Here is a 27,491-nt window from a genome sequence, read left to right on the forward strand (position 1 = left end):
AAGATATGAAAATTACTTTCAATTACTTGCTTGGTAAATATTCTCAGCCAGTCTGAGACAGGTTAGTTCAGTTCTGGTGAGTTAATAGAAACATCCGTGCAAATACTATTCGCTCACCACAGCTCATCCATTTATTTATCACATCAAATCCTGTGATCTGTAGCAGCTTCTCATGATTCCACTCCCTATGTACAATAGAAGGTGGAAGCACTTCAATTTCCAGGATTCAACTCTGGTTAAGTTGGGGGGGGGGGGGGGGGGGGGGAACTTAAAATGACAGGATGCTACAACAGAAACACAGTCACAAATGGATAAAAATTTGCTCACCAAAACTTGAGGAAAACTGTAAAAGGTCCAAGACAAACCTTAAGTGCAAGATGACTGAGCGGTGACCAGTTCATACTGAAGCAGGACAAAAGATGGAGCAAGTTGGGCACAAAAATGATCAAGGCTAGAATGGATACTGCACATAAAGTCTTTCAAACTTGAAACAATCTTCTGATTAAGGGAATGGAAGGGAAAACTCAGCAGTCATTAAACAATTGGCTGTAATAGCGGAAATCTGAAGGTTTGTATTAAAAAGATTAGTTAATGGGGTGGAAAGACTGCCACAATCTGTGGTTATACGGACAAAAGCTGCAGTATGGTTTGGATTGGTGGGAGGAGGGGTAGATGACGACAAGGCAGATAACTAAAGACATAAATGCACCTTTTTCAGAGCTGCCTAGCAGTAGTGTTCATTTGAAGCAGGGTAACAGCGTTGGGGAAGAGTGGAGCTGCATTGTGATCTGTACTGTTCCTTACTTACAACATTAGGTTAAATAAAATCGGATTAAAAACAGGAGATGGCACCAAGTCTGATGACGAAGCCAAGATCCAGCAAGAAGTTGGATAAAAATTTGGGGGATTTAAACGTGTCAGATGGATTGAAATGGGAGGTACAAATGAAGGAACTAGTTAATACATTGCCTACCTGTCAGAATAGCTACAAGTAAAATTAAAAGGCTGTTAGCAAATTTTGTAACCAATATGCCCATTTACTGCAGACCAGTAAACAACAAATTGAACACTGAACAATGCTGTTAAATCAAAAGAGGTCAGAGGATGTCAAGCTGAAATAATAATGCTTATACTTTAAACAATGCGCCCATGCTTACACACCAAAACACAAGGATAGCATTCGAATTGCTGGAGCAGTGCAGATTCTAGTGCAAGATGCCACATTATGGACAAGTCACATGAAACTAAAATGACCAGGATTTATTAATAAACTGGCTGTCCAGGATGCTTTGTTGCTGCTTTTTGAGGTCATGTTCTGCAATACAATGGGCAATTCTTTGTTTTATCCTCACACCCAAAGTGGAGACCTTTTCAAAGATTTAAGATTAAAACAATCAATCAATTACTAAGAGCAAAGTAGGGATAATACTTTAGTTAAACATTAAAGTAGAAGTAGACATAGTTCTATACTGATGAAACTCGCTGCCAGTCCTTAATTTAAGCTCTTCACACAGGGAATGATCAGTTTCAAAAGAAAAATCTTGACTTAAGTTTAAGGATCAGTTGGATATTGATTCACAGTGAAAGGAACAACAGGCTTTAATTTCAAGAATGACCCACGAGAAACCAATTGGGCATCCTTACTCATGTTAATCTTAACGATTCTGCCTCTTTAAAAATCGCAAACCGAGGAGTGGATCTGCATTAAATCAGATGGAGAATAGGGTCAGACAGAGAACATATCCGATTTCTACAACATTTGATCAAGTACAGACATCATCATGGAGCAGCATGTTCATTGACTGGCCACTTCAATCATCTGTTGAACATCAAGCAGTTTCTCTCTGGGCTTTCCAGCTTGCTCACCACGTGCCACTTCAACATTGTCAATCTTTTCCCACTCAGGAAATGTAACTGGGCGAATACCTAAAAATCAGACGTTAAAACCGGTTATATGCAGCTATTCACAAGCTTTTTAAAAGGCTTAGTCTCTTATAGTAGTCTACACACAGAAAACAAAAGAATGGAGTTTCATGCTCTTAAGTCTAAGAATAATATACTAAAGTAAAATGCATTCACATATATGCAAAAGACGATTCCAATTTTCAACATTATTGCATCTCACAGATAGCACAAGTTGTTTGTAGTAAAGGTTTTATAATGCTGCTGAAACAAAAATAGGCTGAATTTTTTTGTCTTGGATTCAACGAGGACAAAATCGCAAGATAAAATCTCAAAAGGTATCTACAAGTTAGACTGCACGAAGAGTGGGTGCCAACTGTATGGAAAGTGGACTTAAGAGAATGGAGAATCCACTAGGAAACAGTTAACTGGCAGGCTTTTTTAAACTTCAAAATCAAGTCAATCAACTCTTATTGGTCAAGGCATTGCCATATGGATGCACCAGGGAAAAGCAGACCCCAAACTTCAGTTTACAAAGGACAGAGCCTTGAAAATAAATATACATGTCTTCTCGCCAGAGAAGCGAGCAACACTGCAAGCTTGAATGATAACCTTAAAAACTGGTAATCGGCATAATATTAAGTTGGTTTAGCAAATGTTGTCCATTTGCAGAATCTCATTTTATGTTGGACATCATGTTAAGCCTAGAGCATGACAGATTGTAACAGGCAGACTGCTCAGTGTATGTAAACAGTTGAAAGGATGTCTGTGCTAATATAATCCGCCAGTCATTAGGAGTGTGGCCTACATACCTGGTTTGGAAACCAAAGAGTGGTATAATGAGTCATAAGCCACAGGGATAGCTGCTGGAGCCTCAACAGTTTACAATTTACCTCCATGACGTGGATGAAGAGACTGATGGTATGGTTGCTAAATTTGCCGATAATGCAAAGATAGTCAGGAACATGAGCTCGAAGAGTACCTAATAACACTGCAGAGGGATACAGGCAGATTAAAAAAAAGAGTGGGCAATGATTGGGCAGTAATGCCATTATAATGTGGGAGAATGTGAAGTAGTGCATTTTTGCAGGAAGAGTAATAAAAGGAAATAGATTACCATGGCAAGCAATTAGAGTTCTGAGATTCAGAGGAATCTGGGTGTCTATTACATGAATCTCAAAAGTTAATATGCAGCTATCAAAAGAAAATAGAAAAACTGATTGAATGTTGTTACGACCTTATTGTGAGGGGAATTGAAAACAAAAGCAGGGGTATTATGATTCAGTTAAATGGGACACTGAAGAGATCACAGCTGAAAGGCTGTGTGCAGTATCAGTCTCCTTATTTAAGGATGGACGTGTTGACAGCAATTCAGAGAAAGTTTACTCCATTAATACTGGAATAGGGTGGGTTGCCATTTGAGGAAATGTTGCACAGATTAGGCTTGTAATGCTGGAATAACAAAAAAGCAAGAGGTGACTTGATTTCCCATATAACATCCTGAGGGGTCTGAACTTTGTGGACATGGAAAGGACATTCCCTTGGATGGGAGCATACAAGGTTTCTTTAAAAAAAAAATGTCTGGGGCTGTCAATTTAAGATAGAAATGCGTTCCTTATCCTTAGAAAGTCATGAGTCTTTGGAACTCTCTTCCTCGAAATGCAGGCTCTGAATATATTCAAGGCAGATGTACTTTAGATTCTTGGTAAGTAAGTGGGTGGAAGATTAAGGGAACGTGGATTAATCAGACCAGCCATAATCTGATCAACTGGTCAAACAGTTCAGAGGTGAAATATGATCTACACATTACGAATAGACCATATGCCCTGTCTACCACAACCTTCTGATTATAAGCACAATACTACTTTAATATTATGCATCAACTCTGGCCAACTGTGTCTTCAGAAACAGTGTTCTGCAAACATTACAGCTTTTCTGTTCCCATCTCTAGGTGATGCACCCACACTTTGTTTGCAAAGAACTACAAATAACCCTAACCAAATTGATCTTTTCCTGCCCTGAAGTGCAGAAGTAAAATTGAGACATAACCCCCAACCCAAGAAAATAAAATTGCAGAGAAGACTTTCCACGGATTAGGGATAATTGAATTTGAAGAATTTCCTTTGTAGTTTCTCAATTCACCGCGAAAACGTTTTAAACTACAAACCTCGTTGTTTAAGTAAAGCCTTGATTACTTTAGATCCTCCTTTTGAAGCAGACACGTCCAGTAATCCTGATCGTACATCCCCCAGCACAGTCTCAGCTGTTTCAAAGCCATCGTGCATTGTGGTTACGATGACTCCAGTCGGTCCCCTTTTTACCCAGCCACTGCAGTAAAGACCTGGGAAGGGTAAAGATAGTTAGTTAACACTAATTTGTCTAATGCCCAATGATTAGAATTGCTTCATACTATTTTCAAACATATTATTCAATTTCCAGGCTTCGTTCGCTGCCTGAAAACAAAACAACAAAACACTTGAATTAGAGGATTTCCCCCAAATTCCTGGTCCATTTCCTTCTTTAAAACTACCCAACTGGCACTCTTAAACTAGCAGTGAATTAGTAATGTTGAACATAATTGGCAACCTGCTGGCAAAAGCCATAACACCTCCCAGGGGACCCAGTACAAACTTTGCAGTAAGTTACTCAGGAAATGGGAATTGCTGGTGACGCCAGTGATCATTGTTCATTCAAGTGTGACAAGGCGTTCGACTGCCTCCTTAATACAATCAAATGATCCACTAGGTTACTTCAGGAAGCAGTTAAGAGCCAATCACCAACAGCTCTCTGGGCTGAAGTCACACACAAGCTAGATGATGGCAGCTGAATTGCTTGAAAGAGTGAGACTGACAGGCTTGAAATAAAAATGCAACATCTTCATGGCTACTTGTGCTAATTCAGAGGGTGGTACGTGTATGGAATGAGCTGCTACAGGATGTGGTGGAGGCTGGTACAATTGCAACATTTAAGAGGCATTTGGATAGGTATATGAATAGGAAGGGTTTGGAGGGATATGGGCCGGGTGCTGGCAGTGGGACTAGATTGGGTTGGGATATCTGGTCGGCATGGACAGGTGGACCAAAGGGTCTGTTTCCATGCTGTACATCTCTATGACTCTAATTACTATGCTAATATACACAGCATTACAAAGCTTAAGTAATATCAGAACAAAAAAGAAACATTGGAGCTGCATTCATCCTGAACTGCTTTCTGCTATTTAATTTTTCAACACAAATGTCCTTGATTTTCAACTCTCAACAGATGTTGAACCCGGTTTATTCAACATCATTAGAGGCAGTCCTGAAAAGGTTTACTAGACGGATCTCAGATAGGGAGAGACTGGAGCTTCTACTCATTGAAGAGCGAAGAGCAACCTTATTGAAACATACAATATTCCTAAGGGACGTGACAGGGTGCATGCAGAGAGGTCATTCCCCCTTGCGGGAGAGCCCAAGTCTATCGGGTATAATCTCAGAACATGGGGTTGTCCATTTAAAATATAGAAGAGGAATTTATTCTGATAGGGTAGTGAATCTGAAGAAAAGTCCTTACTGCAAAGGGTTATCGAAGCTGGGTCATTACATTTATCAACAATCTGTCGATCACAGTTTTGAATTAGTACAGGAATCAGGGTTATGGGAGGAAACAAAAGCAGGAAAGCAGAGTGGAGGATCGTCAGGTCAGCCATGATCTCATTCAATGGCAGTGCAGACTCAATGGCCTACTTTTCTCCTACATTTTAGTTATGGAGTATGTGAAAAGGATCAGTACACCACCTTCCAATATTAAGGTCTTAAAAATTATACAGTGTCTAATATTGCAAACCAATCACAGCAGAAAATACTTGTATAACTTTCACAACAGTTCAAAGTCAGCAACCTATTCATTACAAATAGGAAGATGAATTTTTCAATTTGCTGCTAGTGTAGTGGTCTTCAATCAGAGTTACTAAAAAAAATACAATTCCTGCATCCCACTGTTGCAAATTGGCAACAAGGGACATGAATATTTTAAAAATTCCGACCTTACAGGTCTCAGATTACACTTGGATTTGTATGTTACAATTGGATCTTTAACCTAGAGAAATTCCAGCAAATCCTTCAGGATATGATTTCCCCTTACAGAACAAACCTATAAGATTTGGAAGTGGAACTTCTTCGGTATAAACCATAAGTGAGCACAAACACAAGAGGGGAGCACAGAGCTTTAAGTAATTTCAAGCTGTTCAGAATTGGGGCAGAATGGGGGAACCACAGTATTAATTATAATGTGCAGCATGATCCATTTTGTGCAATAAACAATGTCATAATTTAAAGCACTTTCTTTGTTATAAAGTACTGTAGGAGATACTGTGAAAGTATTTACTCAACATAAAAACTTGCTTACAACTTCTAAAGCAGCTCAATACAATGCCATGAAATAGGTCCATGCTCGAGATGATGGAACAATAAATGTTGAAATGTCTGCATCTTTGAACAGTAAACTGATGTTTCATGAGAAGATCTCCTGTTAGAACTCTAGTCCTGACAACATGTCCATTCCTGAGACGTCAGTTCAGTATTTCTTGCGTCATAGAGATGTACAGCATGGAAACAGACCCTTCGGTCCAACCCATCCATGCTGACCAGATATCCCAACCCAATCTAGTCCCACCTGCCAGCACCCGGCCCATATCCCTCCAAACCCTTCCAATTGATATACCCATCCGAATGCCTCCTAAATGTTGCAAGTGTACCAGCCTCCACCAGTGCCTCGGGCTGGACACACACACGGAGACACACACCACACGGACACACACACCACACGGACACGGACACGGACACACACAACACACGGACACACACAACACACGGACACGGACACCACCTTCTGCGTAAAAAGTTGCCCCTAAGGTCTCACCCTAAACCTATGCCCTCTAGTTCTGGACTCCCCCATCCCATTTATTTACCCTACCCTATCCATGTCCCTCTGATTTTATAAACTTCTATAAGGTCACCTCTCAGCCTCCGACGCTCCAGGGAAAACAGCCCCAGCCTGTTCAGCCTCTCCCCATAACTCAAGTCCTCCAATCCTGGCAACATCCTTCTAAATCTTTTCTGAACCCTTCCCTGTTTCACAATATCTTTCCGATAGTAAGGAGACCAGAATTGCACGCAATATTCCAAAAGTGGCCTAACCAATGTCCTGTACAGCCACAACATGACCTCCCAACTCCTGTACTCAATACACTGACCAATAAAAGAAAGTGCTTCTTCACTATCCTATCTACTTGTGACTCTACTTTCAAGGAGCTATGAACCTGCACTCCAAGGTTGCTTTGTTCAGCAACACCCTCTAGGACCTTACCATCAAGTGTACAAGTCCTGCTAAGAGTTGCTTTCCCAAAACGCAGCACCTTGTATTTATCTGAATTAAACACCATCTGCCAATCCTCAGCCCATTGGCCCAGCTGATCAAGATCCTGTTGTAATCTGAAGTAACCTTCTTCGCTGTCCACTACACCTCCAATTTTGGTGTCATCTGCAAACTTACTTACTGTACTTCTTACGCTCACATCCAAATAATTTATGTAAATGACAAAAAGCAGTGGACCCAGCACTGATCCTTGTAGCACTCCACTGGTCACAGCCTCCAGTCTGAAAAACAACTCACCACCAGCCTCTGTCTTCTACCTTTGAGCCAGTTCTGTACCCAAATGGCTAGTGTTCCATGAGATCTAACCTTGCTAACCAGTCTCTATGGGGAACCTTGTCAAATGCCTTACTGAAGTCCATATAGATCACGTCTACTGCTCTGCCCTCATCGATCCTCTTTGCAACTAACCTGGTGCATGAAGGACCCGTCCCAAATTATTTGGGATAATTCCTAGTCGATGATCAAATGGAATGGAAGGGTCAATGGGATAGCTTTTATAGCCGATGCTGCTCAGCACTAATCCACACTCCAGATCTTCAACGTCTTCCGTTTGAATGAACTTTGCAGACTCTCCTAAACCCTCAGGGAAAAAAAAGGAAGATTCTTCAGTCGTCAAATTGAACATGTAGAAGCTCAGAGAGGTTTTGTCCTCCAGCATTGAAGATGCAGAATAAAGAACTCTTAAATTGTAACATTAACGGTCTGGTTATCAAACAAATATTTAAGTGAACAATTGATATTTCAACTTAAATTGATATTGCATATTTAAAAAGCAAAGTAGCCATGGTAATTTTCAGAAGTGCTATCAATTTATACTTGACACTAAGATACATTAGGAAAAACTTTTGGCTACTAAGACATCTAGAGATTATACTTTTAAGGCAAAGCAGAGAAAGCAGCTCACTATCATTCTTCTCAAGGGGTATTAAGAATGGACAACTAAAACACTGACCCAGCAAGTGTAACCTTCATACCCCAAGGATTATTGTTTCTCTTTTAATTCGTGATCTATTTTATTGAAAGCACAGATGCAAGGTGCAAGAGCTAGATGGCCTGTTCCTATTTCTTCTATTCTTGTGAGGACAAGTCACCAAAAAGTTTGGTGAAAGAGAGCAATCCTAATAAGCATTTTAAATAAAGGAGAGGAATATAGAGAGGTGCACACAGTTTGGGGAACTCAGAAGCTTGTGGACCAGTCAAAGAAATGGTGAGCATCAAGGATGTAAAGAGACCAAAAAACTGAAAGAAAGTGGAGACAGTGCATAGTAAGCATCACCTATTTACAAATTCACAAGGTCTGGCATTTATTTTCACTTATTCTACCCTCAAACTGCAATAGACCAAGTAAACTTTGAACATTTGCCTCACACCTAATAAAAGTAAGGGTATTGGTAATCCTAGATATGGCACACAACACTAGCCAGGCCTACCTCCATTTTGTTAACAGACAGTCGAATCCCAGCTACCCGTTTGCCGTCATTACTTGGTATTATCTCCAAGGGGCTCCGTAGAAACTGAAGACCCCATTCCTTGGTGGCTGCAGCTTGGCGTTCAACTTCTTTCCCAGAAGACTTTTCAAGTGCAGTTTTTATCATGAGCTCAGTTAGCCGTTTCCTTGGTCTTGGCAGGTCTAGAAAGTAACAGAAGGGAGAATTTAAAAGTGAAACTTTTTTTCCTTATTATTTTATTGATATGGATATTGCTGGCAAAGTCAGTATTTTTGTTCCCCATTTACGAGCGGTTAGGCTGTTCAGATCCAACCATATTGCTTTGGATCTGGAGTCACCAGGTTTTTATTGAATCAATTTATTAAAGTAACGGTTTTAAATCCAGATTTTTTATTGAATTCACAATCCATCTACCATGGCAGAATTCAAACTCAGGTCCCCAGAACATCATCTGCATTTCTAGATTACCAGTCTCGCAACAATACCACCGGGCCATCACCTCCCCTCCGCACCTTCGCTTAGTTTCTTAAAAAGAGGAGAGCTTGCGAGGAGTCTTGCAGGTTACTGCATACAAAAGATCCTATAGAAAGCATTATCCCAGATCAAGTGCCAAAAACACCAATAGTGAAAAACAGGAAGAGATGCTAGATTTGTAACAGAGTCTCCCAAACAGAAGATCATTTTAAAATCGTATTCTTCACATCAAATTAAAATGAGCACTTGACACAGATTTGAAAGAACCCCATAGCACATGTAGGATCATCAATCCAAGGCACAGACTTTCAAATTAACATCAGAAGTCTTCAGAATCTATGAGGAGCTTCTCACCAATCTGTGAAGTTGGGTTTCTGTCTGTTAGTCCTTAAGTTTGTTGGCTTACTACATTATTTGGGTACACAAGTAACCAACATTGGAATGAGAGAACTTAAATTTACAGAAGCATCTTTAGAACATACCAAAGCATCTCAAGTTACATTTGAAGTATAGTTGCTGATACATCAGCAAACAGCAGCCAATTTGCACACAGTTCCATAATAGCAAGTGAGGTAAATCTGGTTTGGTGGCATTGATTAAAAAAGGTACAAGTACTGGATGCGACTCAAGAACCCTTTTATTCACTGAATTCTACATGTGCTATTCTACATCCCACCAAGCCAAGTTCTGTAACACATCACTGTTTAAATTCAAGGACTTTTTTTTTCCTCTTTCCCCCCCCCCCCCATCCATTTTCAGGGACATTCCTTAGGGCATAATCACACAACGTGAAGTGAAAGTATTCAGCCATCCCAGAATGATCTTCTAGAAAATGCACAGTTCCACTTTCAACTTAAAGATCCCTTGAAAAATCAGAAAACCCATGCGCTTGAAATGGCCAACACCCTCCTTACGAGCAGAGGCTTTTCGAAATGCTTGGAAACTACTCCTGGCCACTTTTACAATCAGTACAAACTTGAATACTTCAGAAACATCAAATACAAAATGCCAATGAAGTTCTATGTTAGAATTTAACAAGTATCCTGCTTATACAAATGTCCTCAATTTCAAAGAATTGTGGTGAACAGACATTTAAGCAATGTTTAAATGCTTATTCCAGTCACATACATTGCTTCATCTATCTTCGTCTTGCCTGTATATCTAACCGCCACTTAACACAGCTGGTGTTTATCATGCCATTTGGATTATCCTGGTTTACTGTAGATTAAACCTTTAGTGCCATACAAATGTCTCGAGTTATTACAACATTTCATTCCAACAACTAATATTATGCCAGACAGTAAATTGTTAAACAGAAGACTTCAGCCCCTTTGCTTCAATCCCTCTGCAGTCCCTTTGCAATAAACTCAGCACAACTCTATCAAGAGAGATTACTTTTGCAGTTCTTGGCAGTTTGTCACTTAGCTCTTGCTCTCACTTGTCTAACTTCTGTTGATTCCTCTTGGGGGTTTTCCTTAAGCAGTTTGAATGACTGGCAAATGTTAATTTGTCAGTATGCTCAGCCTTCTTGCTAAGATTGCTTGCTGACATAATGCATTTATCTCATCTGAAACCTATTTAAGTTCTGAAATTTCTCCTACTCGGTGACATTTTCTTTTCACCATTTCTTCTTCACTAATCTTTTGTCTGTGATGCTCCAAATGTGCTTCATAACATGTGCTTGCAAAGACTGCGCAATGGAGAAATTGTTTGGAGTTTACAAAACAAAAATGGGGAAACTGCTTATCTTAAACTTTCAGGGACAGCCAACATGGACTCATAATACATTCAAACCCGACAAGCTCAAGTGAATTTTTTGAAGAGGTCACTGAAGCAGTGGACAGGGGAATGCCTACAGATGTTTTTAATGGAATGCCAGGAGGCATTTGATAGAAGTCTCACATAAGGTGGATGCTCACAGGAAGGAGTGAAAATTACTAACAAGGCTGGGAAAATTGGTTAAGTGCAGGTGACAGAAACTAGGCATAATAGAGGTACTCAAATGGGCAGATATGACCAATGGTGTCCAATAGATTTGTGTTAGGGCTTTAATTATTTACATTTTTTTTGCGACTTGGATAATAGCATAGCAAGTCCAAATTTGCTGAAGACACACAGTTTGGCAGCATTCAGGACAGTGTAAGTGATAACATAAAAATTTCAGAGAGATTGATAGACTAAAAGAATGGGCAAAATTGTGGCAAATAGAAATCAAATTAAACATGTGTCAGGGTATCCATTTTGGACCAGAAAAGGATAGATCAGGGTATTTTCTAGATAGTTTGAAGTTAAATACAGTTTGATGTCTAAACAGACTTGGGATTTCAGGTGCATAGATCTTTAAAAGGTCACAAACAGGTACAGAAAATAAACTAAGAAAGCTAATGGAACGCTGGCCTTTAAACCTAAAGGACAGAGTACAAGGATTCAGAAGTTATGCTGCAGTTACTCAAAATCCTATTGGACTCCAGATCAGGGCACTACACCTTGGGAAGGATATAATGACTTTGGAGGGATTACATTGTAGGTTTACAAGAATGCTATCTGGACTTCAAAGATTAAGCGGTGAAGAGCGATTATACAAATTAAGCCCTTTTTCTCTAGAATTAAGACAGGTTAAGGGATGATCTGATTAAAGCCTTCAAGACTTTAACAGAAAAAGACAGGTAGATAAACTATTTCCATTGGGTGGAGATCCTAGAACTGGGGCCAGTGATCTGGCTCCAATTCTCATGCTTGAAGGAGGGATGCTAGGAAGCACTTCTCCCCACAAAGGGTGGTAGATGCTTGGAACTATCTTCCACAAATGGCAGTGGATGCCCAGTTGTTAGTTTTAAATCTAAAAATAGATACATTTGTTAAGCAAATTGAGGGATATGGGCCAAAAACAGGTACCTGTATATGGAGTTGCTATAACCTCAAATGGTGAAACAGGCTCAATGGGCTGAATGACCTACTCCTGTTCCTACATAGTTCCTTCCCAGTACTTACATTGATCACTCAGATAATCATTATGCATTGTTATTCAAAAGGTTCCATTGATTGAAAATTATTTTCACACCAGCTTCATCAATGACAATACAAAGAGTAACTCGACAACATGAAGCATCCTTGTGATCCTGTTTTGCTATGTAGACTCTGAAGAATACAACTCTATCCCTTACAGGAACAAACTCTGCAAATTCAGCCTAAATACTGACACTGGCAATGAGAAATGTGATCTGCTAGCAAAACATCCCCTTAGGATTTTTATAAGCCCATCACCAATGGAATCTCTCTGCACCAAGAGGGACTAGTAGAGGGACAGAACTTCTGATAAGAATGTCTTTGGTGCAGAGACAGATAATTTGAAAGAAATGGCTCTAGGTGAAATGCCAACAAAAAATATTTAACTCCCCCTGAAAGGGCTTGCTATGATTTGTTGTCTGAATTTGAGACAGAAGAATTGACACTACTGATTTCACGACCCAACCCATATTGCATCAGATGTCCAGCTGCTTCTGGGTGTTTCAATCATGAAAGCATTTACACCAAATTAAATTAAGTCCAGAGCCATCTCTCACTCAAGCTGCATAGCAGTCTCCTTTCTGTTCAATCAACTACAAATTTTAGGTGCACTGACTAACTTCTGATTGAAACAACACATCTAGTATGTTTAAGAAATTAAGCAGAGACAAACCTGGATGAAAATCAATGAATTTGGAAACTTGACACAAATATTCAAACAGTAGGGTGCCCTTACATTTAGTGATATGCAAAGAACCTGAGTGAGCCACCAGAAATGTCCAAACTGCAGCTAACTATTCACTTCAAACATGCACACATCTGTATCCTCCCAGGCAGAGAACAGGTTAATAATTAGTTCACGATGTATATTCTCTGTGGTTCAGCTGAGCCATGAGTTGATATTGCACAAGACCGTATTCACACCAAGATTTCCCAAGCGCTATTTATGAAAAGGGCAGTTTAATCTTAAGCATAGGTTAAACCCGTTGACAACTACATAATCAGGACTTGAATTTTGCTAAAAACCATTTTGTGGTTTGGAATGCTGCACTCATTATGATACTTAAAAGAAATACTAGCATGAAAGGAGAATATTTTTATACAAATGAACAGAGCATGCTAATTGGTTACCAAGTGGCCTGTGACTGGTAAAGGCAGTGTCATAGAGAATGAGCCAATTAAATAATGACTGGTAGTTAATTTGTCACTACTTTCAGCCTTCTAATAATAGTTAATCTTTGCTTAGATTTAAACCAGGCAGGTTGATTATAATTGGTCAAAGCAGATACAATAGCAACATTTAAGAGGCAGCTTGACAGATCTTATGCCCGAAACATAGATTCTCCTGCTCCTCGGACTCTGCCTGACCAGTTGGGCTTTTCCAGCACCGCACTCTCTACTCTGATCTCCAGCATCTGCAGTCCTCACTTTCTCCCAGATATATTAGTAAGCAAATAATATAAAGGTAAGAAAGGTTTTTAGTTTTGAAAGGCATCATGTGTCAGCGCAGTCAGATTCATACAGCATGGAAACAAATCCTTCAGTCCAACCCATCCTTGCCAACCAGACATCTCAATTTGATCCAGTCCCATTTGCCAACATTTGGTCCATTTCCCCCAAACCCTTCCTATTCATTTACCCATCCAAGTGCATTTTAAATGCTGTACTTATACCAGCCTCCACCACTTCCTCTGGCAGCTCGTTCCATATATGCACCACCCTCTGTGTGAAAAAGTTACCCCTTAGTTCCTTTTTAAAATCTTTTCCCCTCTCACCTTAAACCTATGCCCCCCCATTTTGGACACACCCATCCTAGCAGAAAGGGAGGACTGCAGATGATGGAGAGTCAAAGTTGAAAAAGTGTGGCATTGGGAAAACACAGCAGGTCAGGCAGCATCTAAGGAGAGTCAACATTTCAGGCATAAACTATTCATCTAGTAAACAGACTTTGGCTATTCATCCTGTCCATGCCTCATGATTTTTATAAACCTCTAAAAAGGTCATTCCTCAACATCCGATGCTCCAGGAGAGAAAATAAAAGTCCCAGCCTATTCAGCTTCTCCCTAGAGCTCAAACTTTCCAGTCCTGGCAATATGCTTGTAAATCCTTTCTGCACCCTCTCAAATTTAACGTCTATCCTGTTCTTCTGCAGTACTGTTCTTTGTATGCACATTATCCTGTGCAGCAAGTATGTATTGTTTGGCTGGAGTGTTCACATTTTTTGGTCAGGGGCTACAACATTTTGTTTGCTGGCATTATTACTGCAAAGTTTCATTCAACCATAGACAGTATTGCATGGGTTGATATTATGTACATATACCTAACACTAATTAATGTATGATCAAAGGAATTAGACACACCTAGCACACTTAAGTGCACACAGACTCCTACCAGTGAACTTTTTCTTATTGCAATTTTAGTGCAGGTTGTTTAGTTTCCATCTGGTTTTTTTTGATCTGGTAACAATGTTAACAAACAAACTGATTCAGTTTATAGACCTTGAAAATATTGCTTAAAGTTAAGGAGTTTAAGACAAAGGGTCAAAATTCAAGGACTTTAAAGCTCATTGAATCCAATGAGCAGATGTTGCAAGTGTGTCATGTAAAATTAAGTGGTTTAATACAAGTGTTTTAGGGATTCCTGGGCATTAAAGAACTTCTACTGAACCTTTTCACTTGGTCTGCACATTTGTCAAAATAAAATACCCGCAAAAGGTGAATTCTCCTTTCTTCTCATGAAGAATTAGTACAGCGAACTTCAACACTTGGCAGGGTGGTGTAGCCCGCTTTCTATTTATATGTTTGGGTTTCCTTTGGAAATAAATATAAATAGAAAGCAGGCTACACCATCAGTGCTTCATTCAGAGGCTCACTGACAATGTTACCTAGTATGGTGACAAAACTTCTGAAAACGAACCTTCCAGCTCAGCGAGCAAACCTACATCCTGAAAACATTAATTTTTAATTCTGGGCAAAAATGTACTTGAGAAAGGTAAAACCTTATCCACACTTCAACTAAACAACATACTTTGAAAGCTTAAAAACATTAGGGATGGAAGTAGATAGCCAAAGGAGTGCCAACATAAAAATATTGTAGTTTTACCTTTAACAGCCTGCTTGAGCCCCATGAAGTCTCTGGGATTGAGCAATGGACGAGTATCAGGCAAATTAATCATCTCACGCAATTCCTTAAGAGAAATAAAAGAATGCAACAACTTTATTTTCAGCCCATAGAGCACTCTATCAAGAGTCCTTTTGAGGATTAAAACAGCATAGTTAATGATGAATGAGAATTTTTAAGCAGGAAATGAAAGACAGAACGTTTTGAATTTCCTGAAGACATTTGATAAGGTGCCACATGGGAAGTTATTGCACAAGATAAGAGTTTCTGGAAATGGAGGCAACGTGTTAGCATTGGATTGGTTAACACACAGGAGAGAGGAGAGAGAGTCGGGACTAATAAGTCTTTTTCAGGTTGGAAAGATGCAATGGTGGAGTGCCACAAGGATGAGTCATGGGGCCTCAATGACTTGCTATCTACACAGGGGTTCCCAATTTAAGAATGCTCTTGTTTAAGAGCACAGTTTTATATACACTTTAGCAGAAAGAATCAAAGGCAAACTATTATAAAACTGGAGACAGACTCAAAACAATGCAGTAGAGGGAGATCAAAGTGTTATTTTGAATCAAAAGCAATGTGCAGCAAATAATTAAGATAACAAATGAAAATTCTGGTCTTCATTGCTAGGTTAGAATTTTAAAGCAAAATTCTTCTTTCAACTGGAGGGGCCTATGGTGAGATGACACAATGTGGGAGTTGAGGCCTGGGGCAGATAAGCCATCATTTAGTTGAATGGTAGGGTTAGCTTGAGGAACTGAATGGCCTACTCCTGATCCTATGTTCTTATAGACAGAATACAGTGAAGATATGGAAAGCTCCTCTAATTTCAAATACAACAAATTAGCACTGGTAACAAAAGAAATTGGAAGAACTTTTGACCCAAAGTCAAGGGCATCTCCAAGTTTCACCACTACTGAAGAAAGAAAGGGAAACCGCTAAGTTATTGCAACTCAAATTTCACTCTAGCAACTCAAAAGCCTCTAAAAATACTCTGGACGGCAAGTGTGGTTATCTTTGTCTGGGTAGTGATCATCAATATAAACGCAAGTGAACTGGCTATGCTGTAAAACACAACACACGGTTCCTCATCTTCTTGTCGTCAGCACAAATTAAAATAAAAGTTAATTATGAAACACTGGTAGGTTTGTGGACAACAGCATCAGTTATTTGAACAGACAAGGCTTACCAGGCTGCAAGTAAAAGCATGCTTACACAAGGCATTTATACTGTAATGAAACATGTTAACTTTATAAAGTACCATACCTTTATGGTAAAGGCAACCTGGAGGGGTCCTCGTCGCCCAACTAGTAATACCCGCTTCACCTTACTAGTTGCTATAGCCTCCAACGCATGACCAGCAATATCAGTTTTCTGTAAATACATAGAATATATGTAACATATTTATATTTATTTTACACACACTCCACAAAAATTACAGTTAGAACATTCTGAAGAGGAATACTACTTAAAGCTTTAGGAGAACTTTGTCTAATTCACTCTGTATAAGAAAATATTTGCATACATTGCACATATGAATTCAACGCATTGCAATTTCATCCTCCCACCAGCTTTCATTTTCCAGCTGCTCAGTTGAAACCATCCCCAAACCACTATTTCTCTGCTCCCCAAACCAAATCTATTTTTACAACACACCCAAGGTTCTATTTAGGCAAACACACTAAGTTGATGGCTAGGTACGAATAAATATGGTGGACAGAGAATCAAAACTAGCCACTGGTTTCCTTTTATGTAGAAGGACTCAAGCAGTATCAAGGAATTTAAATATTCTCTACAAAACCCTGCCTTTTGATTAATCATTTCTTAATTGTCACAAACAGGATAACATTTAAGACAGGAATTCACAAACCTTAAGTACATCAATGGGAGACAGGAGAATCCTGGCCACATCCAATGCCACATTTCCATGTCCCAGGATGACTGCTGTCTCACTGCTCAATTCAGGATTCAGCTTCAAAAGAAAGAATGTATGATAAGATTTTAACCTCTTGTATTTGAAAAGCAATCTCCTTAAGTAATACTAACTCAACACCCAACAGGTGGAATAAAAACAAATAACTATGCATGCTGGAAGTCTGAAACAAAAACAAAAATTGCTGGAGAAACTCAGCATCTGTAGAGAGAGAAAAACAGAGTCAACATGTGAGTCCACTGACACTTCTTCACAACTGATAGTAGCTAGAAAGAGGCAGTAGATATACTGACTGGGGAGGTCGCACAAAGAGAAGGACACACACAGAGAAAAGGTTGCATGACAGTATAAAAATTGAAAGTATTGCAGAGGTTGTAAATCAGAAACAAAAACAGAAACTGCTGGAAAATCTCAGCAGATTTGGCAGCATATGTGGAGAGAAATCAGAGTTAGTGTTTCGGGTTCAGTGACCCTTCCTCAAAAGATGTTAGTATGTTAGGGAGAAGGGAAAGCCAATAATGGAAACCATAAGTAAGTGAAAATGGTTTGGGTGTGCTGAAAATAGCTCATGTCATGACAGGGGTGTGGGGATGGGCAAGATACACGGATACGGATGTTCAAGTTGTAAAATTATTGAATTGATATACAGTCCTGAAGGGTGCAGGGTCCCCAAGTGGAAATAGAGACACTGTTTTTTCAGTTTGTACAGAGTCTTGCTGGAACATCGTAGCAGGTCCAAGACAGAAATGTTGACCAGGGAACAAAGTGTATGTTGAGGTGGCAGGTATCTGGAAACTCGTGTTTTTTTTGCAGACAGACCATTAAGTGATTGCTTTGCAGAACACCAATGTGCGTTTTGTCTCCCAATGTTCAAGAGATCACATTGCAAGCAGTGAATACAGCAGACTAGATTGAGTGAAATGCAGGTAAATCGCTTCTTCACCTGGAAGGTGTGTTTAAAAGTCTTAGATTGTGAGGGAGGAAGGTGGTAAACAGGTCGGTGTTGCACCTTCTGTAGTTTCATGGGAAGGTGCCATGGGAGTTGTTGGGAGCAGAGAGGAGTGGACCAGCGTGTTCTGGAAGAAATGGTTCTTGTGGAATGCTGACAAGTGATTGATGGGTAATGCATCTGGTGGTGACATCCCACTGGATGGGACAGAAATGGGTGGTGCAAAAATCCACAAACAGGACTACCTGGGCAGTCTAATTGGTTCTGCCTGTCCCTGCCTCACATGAACATCCCTTTTCCTACTTTGATGCAATTATTTCCTCCCCTTGTCCAATCCCTTCCCACTGTATCCATGATTCTTCTGACCCTACATGTCCCCATTCACCACCACCACCCTCTGCTTAGGCAAACTCACCCTCATTTTGAACAACCTCCCCTTGAACTCCTCTTGCTTTCTTCAGATCAAAATGCGTGGCCCTGGCTACTCCCTTTGGCCCCAGTTATGCCCATCTTTGTGGGGTACATGGAACATGTCTGCCTTTTCCCTCCACCAAGGATACCCCACTATCGTGGTTGACAGGGCCCTTAGCCATGCCCAACCGATTACCTTCACTCCTTCCCTTCCCTCTCAAACATCAACAGGGACTCTCCTGGTGTTCCCTTTCCATCCCACCAGATCCACATCCAAAGGATCATAAGCCATCATTTCTATCACCTCTAGATACATTCCACTCCCCTCCTTTGTCAGCATTTTTCAAGGACCATTCTCTCCAGGACACTGACCCACTTCCCGACATCACAGAAATTATGACACCTGCCTATTCAATACCTCCCAAGGGGCCAGACATACCAGGTAAGCCAGTGATTTACCTGCAATGTGCTCAACATAATCCACTGCATTCTCCACATAGGGGAGATAGAACACAACTAGGCAACCACTTTGCAGTGAGCATGTAAGTGTTTTGCAAAAAAAAAACATGAGCCCAAGCTTCCAGTGCCTATCACTTCAACAGACCACCATGTCCCTGGCCAACATTCCTATCTTGGGCCTGCTGCAGTGTTCTAATGAGACTCAGCACAAGTTCATTTTCGGTTTGGGGACCCAGTTGCCTTTGAGACTCAATATCTGGTTCCAATTTTTAGGTTTAGGTTTTGAATACCCATATCTTTTATACTTATACTTTTTGTACATAGCCCACACTGTTGTGACATGAACTGTTTTCAGATATTTATTGTCCCCATTATCAACTTTTCTTCTTGGGTTATAGTCATTTATCCTTTTTTTGTCTAACCGTCACTGTCTTTCTCTGCTCCATCTCCACCTATCCACTGAGTTCTCCCCAATCCATTTTCAGCATATACTGACACCACCTTTTCCTAGTTACTATCAGTTCTGAAGACTTGAAACATTAACTCTGCTTTCTCTCCACAGAGGCTGCCACATGTACAGAGTTTCTCTAACCATTTCTGTTTTCCGATCCACCTTCTGGAAAAAATGGATAACAATGCAGCTGAAGAAAACTTTGGTCAAAGTTAAATTCCTCAAAAAGTTGCCATTTCCAGTTCTAGACTGCCTTTCTTCCAAAGACAAACCTATAATTCAACAGTATCCCTCCTGTACAGACAGATGAGACAACACCAAACAGAAAAAAAAACATTTCTATGTCAACACAAGGATGACGGCTGGGTTAAAAGTGATATTAGCAACAGGTTTCAAGTTTACAAAATTAAAATTGAACAATGGCAAACCTGAGCAAGAGCGCTATTTGGAAGTACATGACTTTCCAGACCTCTGATTTTATTTGATGTCAGCCACTGACCAGGAGGATAGTTAAATAATTGGATTTTACACAAATCTTCATTTAAAACAACCCATAAAAAATTATTTCATTCATGGCCCTTATCAATGTCCATTTCTCAAATAGCCTTGTTCAATTTCTTCACGTTTAACAGCTGCTGCAATTGCATATGTAAGAAATCAAATATTTCCACTGCCTCAGACAGCACTGGTCTCCAATAAAGGAAATCATGCTTCGAAAACTTTATAATGAGTGCACACTGGGCTTTATATAGTTTTTCGGATTTCCTTCAAAACTAATTAGTCACTGGGGTGCATTAACCTTCCAAACAGCCATATCTGATTGACATTCATTCAGAGCCAGCTAAATGCTCAAACAATGAGAATTCTGAGAAATATAAAGTGGCCATTAAGTTGCCCCATTATTAAAGATCACCAATCTTGTTGGATTCTCTCAGTAGTTTCAACTGACAAGCCAATTCTATTTTGGTTTTCCAAATAAAGCAGGGAGGGAACCCATATAATTATTTAAAATGTGGTTAAAAAAAAAAAGCTCGAATTCCTGCCAACTAATTTTAGTTATCACCTAGCTTCAACTACCTTGCAAATTTTGTTATTAAAAAAAAAGAACCAGAAAAATACCCTCCAACAATTAGAGATAGTGATCATCAGCATATTGAGATATAATGTAGTCTTGCCAGTTAAACTTACATCTTTGTTTTCAGGTAAACCGTTGTACCAGCCTACAAATGTTCTTGCAGAATAGACACCTAGTAGATTCTTTCCAGGAATGTCAAGTGTTCGATTAGTTTCAGCTCCATAGGTCTGTCATGACAAAATTTTTTTTAAACTAGCATATAATAAAAAAATGTTTGCATCTTTATGCTAAAATAACAGGTACAAAGGCTTAATATTGGAAAAAAAAACATAACTGAACTGCAATGGTTGAAATCTAAAGAAATAAAAGTGACAGCCGTACATCAAGGATCAGTATTCAGAATTAGTGTAGACAAGATGTTTTATATTGTATGTCAGGAGACTGACGAATATTCAACAATTTAATACCTTCTTACCAGTACCAGTGCATGGTATGCTTGTTTCAGTTCTTCTATGCTTACATCCTTTCCAACAGTAACATTGCCATAAAATGAGCAGCGGTCATGATGTGCTGTCTGGGTAAATGCATTGATGACATTCTGCAGGGTGGGAAATATTATGAACACACTGATCACTAAATGTGGGCCATAAAAGGAATATTCAAGTAGCACAAAAAAAGTTAGGTTATGATATTTTCATATTTGTGCATCGTTGTCTTAGATTTTGAAAGAGTAGAGGTAAGAACGGCACAGATGTTTAATGATCAACATTCACAGGTCTTCATTAATAATTCAAGAAACTTGCCACCTCTGTACTGCATTTGGTGCTCACTCCAATCAATTGCAGGCAACTTACTGCACCACACATTTTAAAATGAATTCCAAAAAAGTCCTTGAAACAAAAGGTAAACTTTTCTAGATTTATTTTATTACTAAAATATTATAGGTAGACATCTGCAAATCACTATTTATAACCTTGCAGATTACATTTGTGAGCAGTTTTGACCAGAGGTGCAAGGTTTCAGCATTGGATAATGTCACAACGCTTGCGTGTACCACTAAATCATAACAAGCTCAAAAGATAAAACGTTCAAATGATAAAACTAACTTCTAGTCATAAAAAGGTTTATCTTGCAGTATATAAGCAATACCAGGAAGGTATATATGGAGAGCAGATAAATGAATTCAATAACCTAAGGCAACATTTCATATATAGGGACTGCATCTTACCAAATTTGACACCAAGAAACAGCAAACATTACAGAATCATAATTAAGCCAGTATAAAAGTCAAAAAGAGGTAGAGACCCTCTTTAATTACACCAATAAATAGAAACAGAAACAGAATCAGAGTGGTCAGTCACCTTTATTTGACTTGGACACAAAACTACCTCAATTTGTTAGATATGTTGTTTCGGGCAATTTCAATTGTCTTATCTACATTTAATAAACCATGTTTCATTAAGTAATGGTTTTGAGTATATATCTAGACTTCAACGCTGCAAATTACTCCATGTACAATAAAGGGTGGCAGCAGGATCCTGTTCAATGCTAAACTGAACTGAACGAACCTTCACTTCTGGATGGTCAGGGGCAACACCAAATCTCACAAGGCCAAATGGGACAGGCAGTTTCTCATAGATGTCAACCACAGATGATTCATAGTACTGGAACACAAGAATAAAGATAGCAAATCATTTATAGTGACTGCCCCCCTCCACTCAAACAAATTATATATTGCAGCAATCTGATAAGAAAAAAAACAGTAAAAAGTAAACTATACTAAATTACACACTTTCACCCTCAATACTTAGATAAAACTCCACCTTCTGATTTTAGGAAGTAAACACAAATGTTAAAGGCATCTAAATCCTGAAAGAAGCAATTATCAGAAACATTCAAGCCTTTCCCACAAAGCTGACAGAGGAAGATTCAGATCTGTATCTCAATTAAATAACAAGAACTATTAAAATCTCTGTTTGAATCCAACAGGGATTAAAGAAGAGACTGTCTGTGCACAGAACTTTAAGCTTATTCTTTATAAATGTGCTTACAATTTTGTCATGCAGACAGGCCCAGGCATGTTTATCCAGTGCCAGTGTAAGGGAACAGAGTTAACTTGTAGATTTGGAGTCAAACCATTGGGTTAATAAACGCATTCCTTCAGCTTCACACAAATACAAGTCAGAATGAATTCCCCAAACTCTTTTACTCAATTATGTCATATAATCCTTTAGAAATAATTAGGAAGAGGCATTAATTATATTGTATTTAATTCATTAAAAATAGTCAACAGTAGATTACCCCCATTATTAATAATGGAATCATAAGAGTCAGAAAGATGAACAACATGGAAACAGACCCTTCAGTCCAACTCGTCCATGCTGACCAGATATCCCAACCCAATCTAGTCCCACCTGCCAGCACCCGGCCCATATCCCTCCAAACCCTTCCTATTCATATACCCATCCAATGCCTCTTAAATGTTGCAATTGTACCAGCCTCCACCACATCCTCTGGCAGTTCATTCCATACACGTATCACCCCCTGCGAGAAAAAGTGGCCCCTTAGGTCTCTTTTATATATTTCCCCTCTCACCCTAAACCTATGCCCTCTAGTTCTGGACTCCCCTGCCCAAGGGAAAAGGCCTTGTCTGTTTATCCTATCCATGCCCTTTATGATTTTATACTAGGCATTTTAATCAATTCAAGCTAATAAATACAAAGCAATAGTGGCCTGTATATACAATCAAACAGCATTAATGTCAAATTCTCATTACTCCCTGCACAAATTCTAAAACCAATAGTGAAGGCAGCATTTGGTACACTTTCCTTTATTAGTCAGAGCAAAGAGTTGGGAGATCATGTTACGGCTGTACAGGTCATTGGGTGGCATGGTGGCTCAGTGGTTAGGGACCTGGATTCAATTCCAACCTCGGGTGATTGTCTGTGTGGAGTTTGCACGTTTTCCCAGTGTCTGAATGGGTTTCCTCCGAGTACTCTGGTTTCCTCCCACAAACCAAAGATGTGCAGGTTAGGTGAATTGGCCACGCTAAATTGACAATAGTGCAGGGATATATAGGTTAAATGCATTAGTCAAGGGTAAATGTAGGGTAATAGGGTAGGGGAACAGGTCTGGATGGTTTACTCTTCAGAAGGTGATATGGACTTGTTGGGCCAAAGGGCCTTTTTCCACACTGTAAATTCTATGATTACTGCATGCAATTCTGAGCTCCATGCTATAGGAACAATGTTGTGAAACTTGCAAGGGTTCAGAAAAGATTTATAAAGGATGTTACTACGGTTGGATAGTTTGAGCTATAAAGGAGAGGCCGAATAGGTTGGGGCTGTTTTCCCTGGAGCGTCGGAGACTGAAGGTGACATTGTAGAGGTTTATAAAATCATGAGAAGCATGGGGAGGGCAAGTAGGCAAGGTCTTTTCTCAGGGGTGGGGAGGACATAGGTTTAGGGTGAGGGGGGAAAGATTTAAATGGGACCCAAGGGGCAACATTTTCACACAGAGAGTGGTGCATGTATGGAATGAACTGCTAGAGAAAATAACGGAGACTGGTACAATTACAGCATTTAAAAGGCATCTGGATGGGTATATGAAGGGTTTAGGGGGATATGGGCCATGTGCTGGCAAACTGGACGGAATTAGTTTAGGGTATCTGGTCGATATGGAGGAGTTGAATCCAAGGGTCTGTTTCTGTGCTGTATATCTCTATGACTCCATATTGTCACTTCATTTACAAACTGGAACCAAGCATAAATTTAGTTGCTTTTTTTTTCAGGAAAACTGTGCCAATCTCTTCCTCAGAACCATAATTTCACCTCTCAGATGGCCATTCCACTCACTGACCCTGTGCCAGCTCAGTGTCAGTTATCTAATTAATCCCAGCCCCTTACTCTTTCCTTATGTTCCATAAATATATACCTTGTCATCGCTTTCACGCAGTGCATTCCAGATCACTAACTCTCTGCCAAAAATGTTCTGTCATTACAGGTCTAGTCCATTTACCTTCAATCTGTGACTACAGGTTCCCTATCTTCCTGCAAGTGAAAAGAAAAAATGCTATAACAAAATAATTTGTGATTTTATCTTCATCTAATCTCCTCTTTACATTCTCTAATCTAAAGAGAAGACCCTTGTCTTTATGTGAAGTCTCTCCACATAATTGAATTCCCACCTCTCTGCCATTATTTGAATAACTCTTTCCAAAGGCTGAACGCATTCTCTAATTGTGCCCCAATCTCTTCTACCCTGCACTTCTGAATTTTCCATTCTGCATGCAAGCCATGATAGAAAACGTCAGTATGCTGTTAATAATCCTCTCCTCCCTCAATATGTACATATTGAGATTTCCATCAGACTGCGACCAGGACCAACAATCTTGGATGATTTTATTCTCTCCCCATTCCAGGTAGATCTGAGCCACTAAGGCCAACTATAAAAAACTACCGGTGCACAAGTGACAGGATCACTCCGCAGTTGCAACAGATTAAACCAAGGACATTTCCAATCTGAGAGATCGGTACAACATCGGATGACGCACCAACCATTAAGTCTCTGGTGAAAACCCATGTACAATACTTCCTAAATCAATAACTAGGAATAAAAGGGGTCATTCCGCTCTTCAAGGCTCCATAAATCACTCCATTTACTCAGCTCAATATCCTTTAAAAACACTGACTTAACAAGAGATTTATCAACCTTAGTTTTGAGAAGTTTCAACTGATCCCCAACCTCAGACGTTTTGAGGGCTATGCTATTCCAAGTTAGCATGGAACAATATTTTTGTGAAGATGTCGAGAGTAGGGAATTTGGAGAAAGCAAAGAATACAACTATTCTCACTTACCAGTTCCATCACTCTTCCAGTAAAATGTCCAAGACCCAACCGGTGGCACAGTGGTTAGCACTGCTGCCTCACAGCTCCAGAGACCTGGGTTCAATTCCTGCCTCAGGCGACTGACTGTGTGGAGTTTGCACGTTCGCCCCGTGTCTGCGTGGGTTTCCTCCAGGTGCTCTGGTTTCCTCCCACAGTCCAAAGATGTGCAGGTCAGGTGAATTGGCCATGCTAAATTGCCCGTAGTGTTAGGTAAAAGGGTAAATGTAGGGGGTATGGGTGGGTTGCGCTTCGGCGGGTCGGTGTGGACTTGTTGGCCGAAGGGCCTGTTTCCACACTGTAAGTAATCTAATCTAATCTAATCTAATCCAATCCAACCATTCACAACCCCCTTGGTGTCCCACTGGTCTGGAGAGGAGCCTAATTCAAACCAGCCATTACTAATACCCTGTGAAATGTTATTATATGTTAAAAGATGCTACATATACACAAGCTGTTACCTAGTACTGTGTACTACACTAACTTGAAAATAAATGCATTATACAAAAATTTACCAAAAGCAGCTATAAGGGTTGCTTTTATGTGAGATTACCTTAAGCAGATGCTGGGCAGTGTAGAAACCTGCAGGACCACTACCAACAACACAAACTTTCAGCTGAGTATCTGCTCTGGAAGACAAGCCTTGGACTCCTGAATTGAAAACAAAGATTTACTTGACTGCATCAATTCACAGTGAATTCAAAAACAGTTTGCACTGCAAGAAACAGATTAAGTTAGCATGTTTAAGAAAAGCACAGCCATGTTACATATACATGTGCTTCATACTCAGAGTTAAATCTAGTTTAGGAAGATATAACAGTAAGACTTGATCAATACCCAGGTTTTGCTTGACATGTGTCAACTACCATTCACAAAAGTGACGAGCAACATCTAGGTTCAACAAAGAGCAAATCTAATTATTGCCCTTGAAATTCAAAGACATTACCATTGTTGAATTCCCAAGAACATTCTGGGGACAGGATTAACCACTGATACAGAACTGTACTAGGCATATGAATGCTGTGGCTAAGAATCCTTCAGCAAGTAACTCACCTAACTGCCCAAAGCCTGTCTACTATATGCAAATGCACATGTCAAAACAGTGTAATGATTTGGGGTCTTTGATGCAGTAGTGGTGTTCCTACCTCTGGACCAGAGGCTTGGATTTAAATCCCACCTGCTTCCAACATGTCATAATACACCTCATCAGGTTAATAACAAAAAAAAAGAACATAATGGAATGTTACCCTCTTGCTTGGATAAATGCAGCTGCGGCAACACTCAAGAAGCTCAATATAAAGCAGCTCAGTTGATTAGTGCCAGCACATCCATAATCTCCACCACTAACAGCAGCAATGTATATCATTTACACAGTTCACTTCAGAAATTCATCAGTGATCCTCAGACAGCACCTTCCAAACTCATGACAATTTCCAGATAGAAGGACGAGAGCAGCAGATGCCAGGGAATACCATTATCTGCAAGCTCACCTCCAAGCCACTGACCATCCTGACTTGGAAATACATCACTGCCCCTTCAGTGTGGCTGGGTCAAAATCCTGGAACTCCCTCCCTAACAACATAGTGGGTCTACCTAAAGCATGTGGACTGCAGTAACTCAGGGGAGGGCAGCTCAGCACTAGTTTCTCAAGGGCAAGTAGAGATGGGCAACAAACACTGGCTCAACAACCCACTGATCTTCTTTTAAAGCAAGGCAGGATGTTTGACAGCAGCAAAGAGAAATAAAGAAGGACATACTTCGACATCCACAAGAATCTGAAAAGCAGACGGGGGCAATCAGACCCACAATACAAGTGAAAATCACAGACACACTTTAGGGCACAGTCAAGAGACAAAAGTTACAGCAAAGGCAAATTACAGCGGATTGCACAAACCCCAAGAGGGAGGATGACCCTCCACACCAGCCTGTGTCCACCCCTCCACACCAGCACCAGCCTGTGTCCACCCC

At 39.9% G+C, this 27,491-nt stretch overlaps 1 protein-coding gene across 1 annotated transcript; it reads right to left on the reverse strand.

Moving 5' to 3' along the window:
- Positions 1-467: 467 nt before the first annotated feature.
- On the reverse strand, positions 468-25,603 carry fdxr (ferredoxin reductase). The gene is made up of 11 exons (XM_043714399.1): positions 25,497-25,603; positions 22,209-22,304; positions 21,116-21,238; positions 20,754-20,867; positions 17,233-17,334; positions 16,629-16,736; positions 15,348-15,432; positions 8,748-8,947; positions 7,726-7,897; positions 4,070-4,243; positions 468-1,926 (listed from the first exon to the last, which is right to left on the reverse strand). The coding sequence occupies exons 1-11, from the start codon at positions 25,503-25,505 to the stop codon at positions 1,796-1,798; spliced, it is 1,314 nt and encodes a 437-aa protein (XP_043570334.1). The 5' UTR covers positions 25,506-25,603; the 3' UTR covers positions 468-1,795.
- Between the last annotated feature and the right edge of the window lie 1,888 nt (positions 25,604-27,491).

The sequence above is a fragment of the Chiloscyllium plagiosum genome, chromosome 24, assembly GCF_004010195.1.
Source record: "Chiloscyllium plagiosum isolate BGI_BamShark_2017 chromosome 24, ASM401019v2, whole genome shotgun sequence".
In the NCBI taxonomy this organism is placed as follows: Eukaryota; Metazoa; Chordata; class Chondrichthyes; order Orectolobiformes; family Hemiscylliidae; genus Chiloscyllium; species Chiloscyllium plagiosum.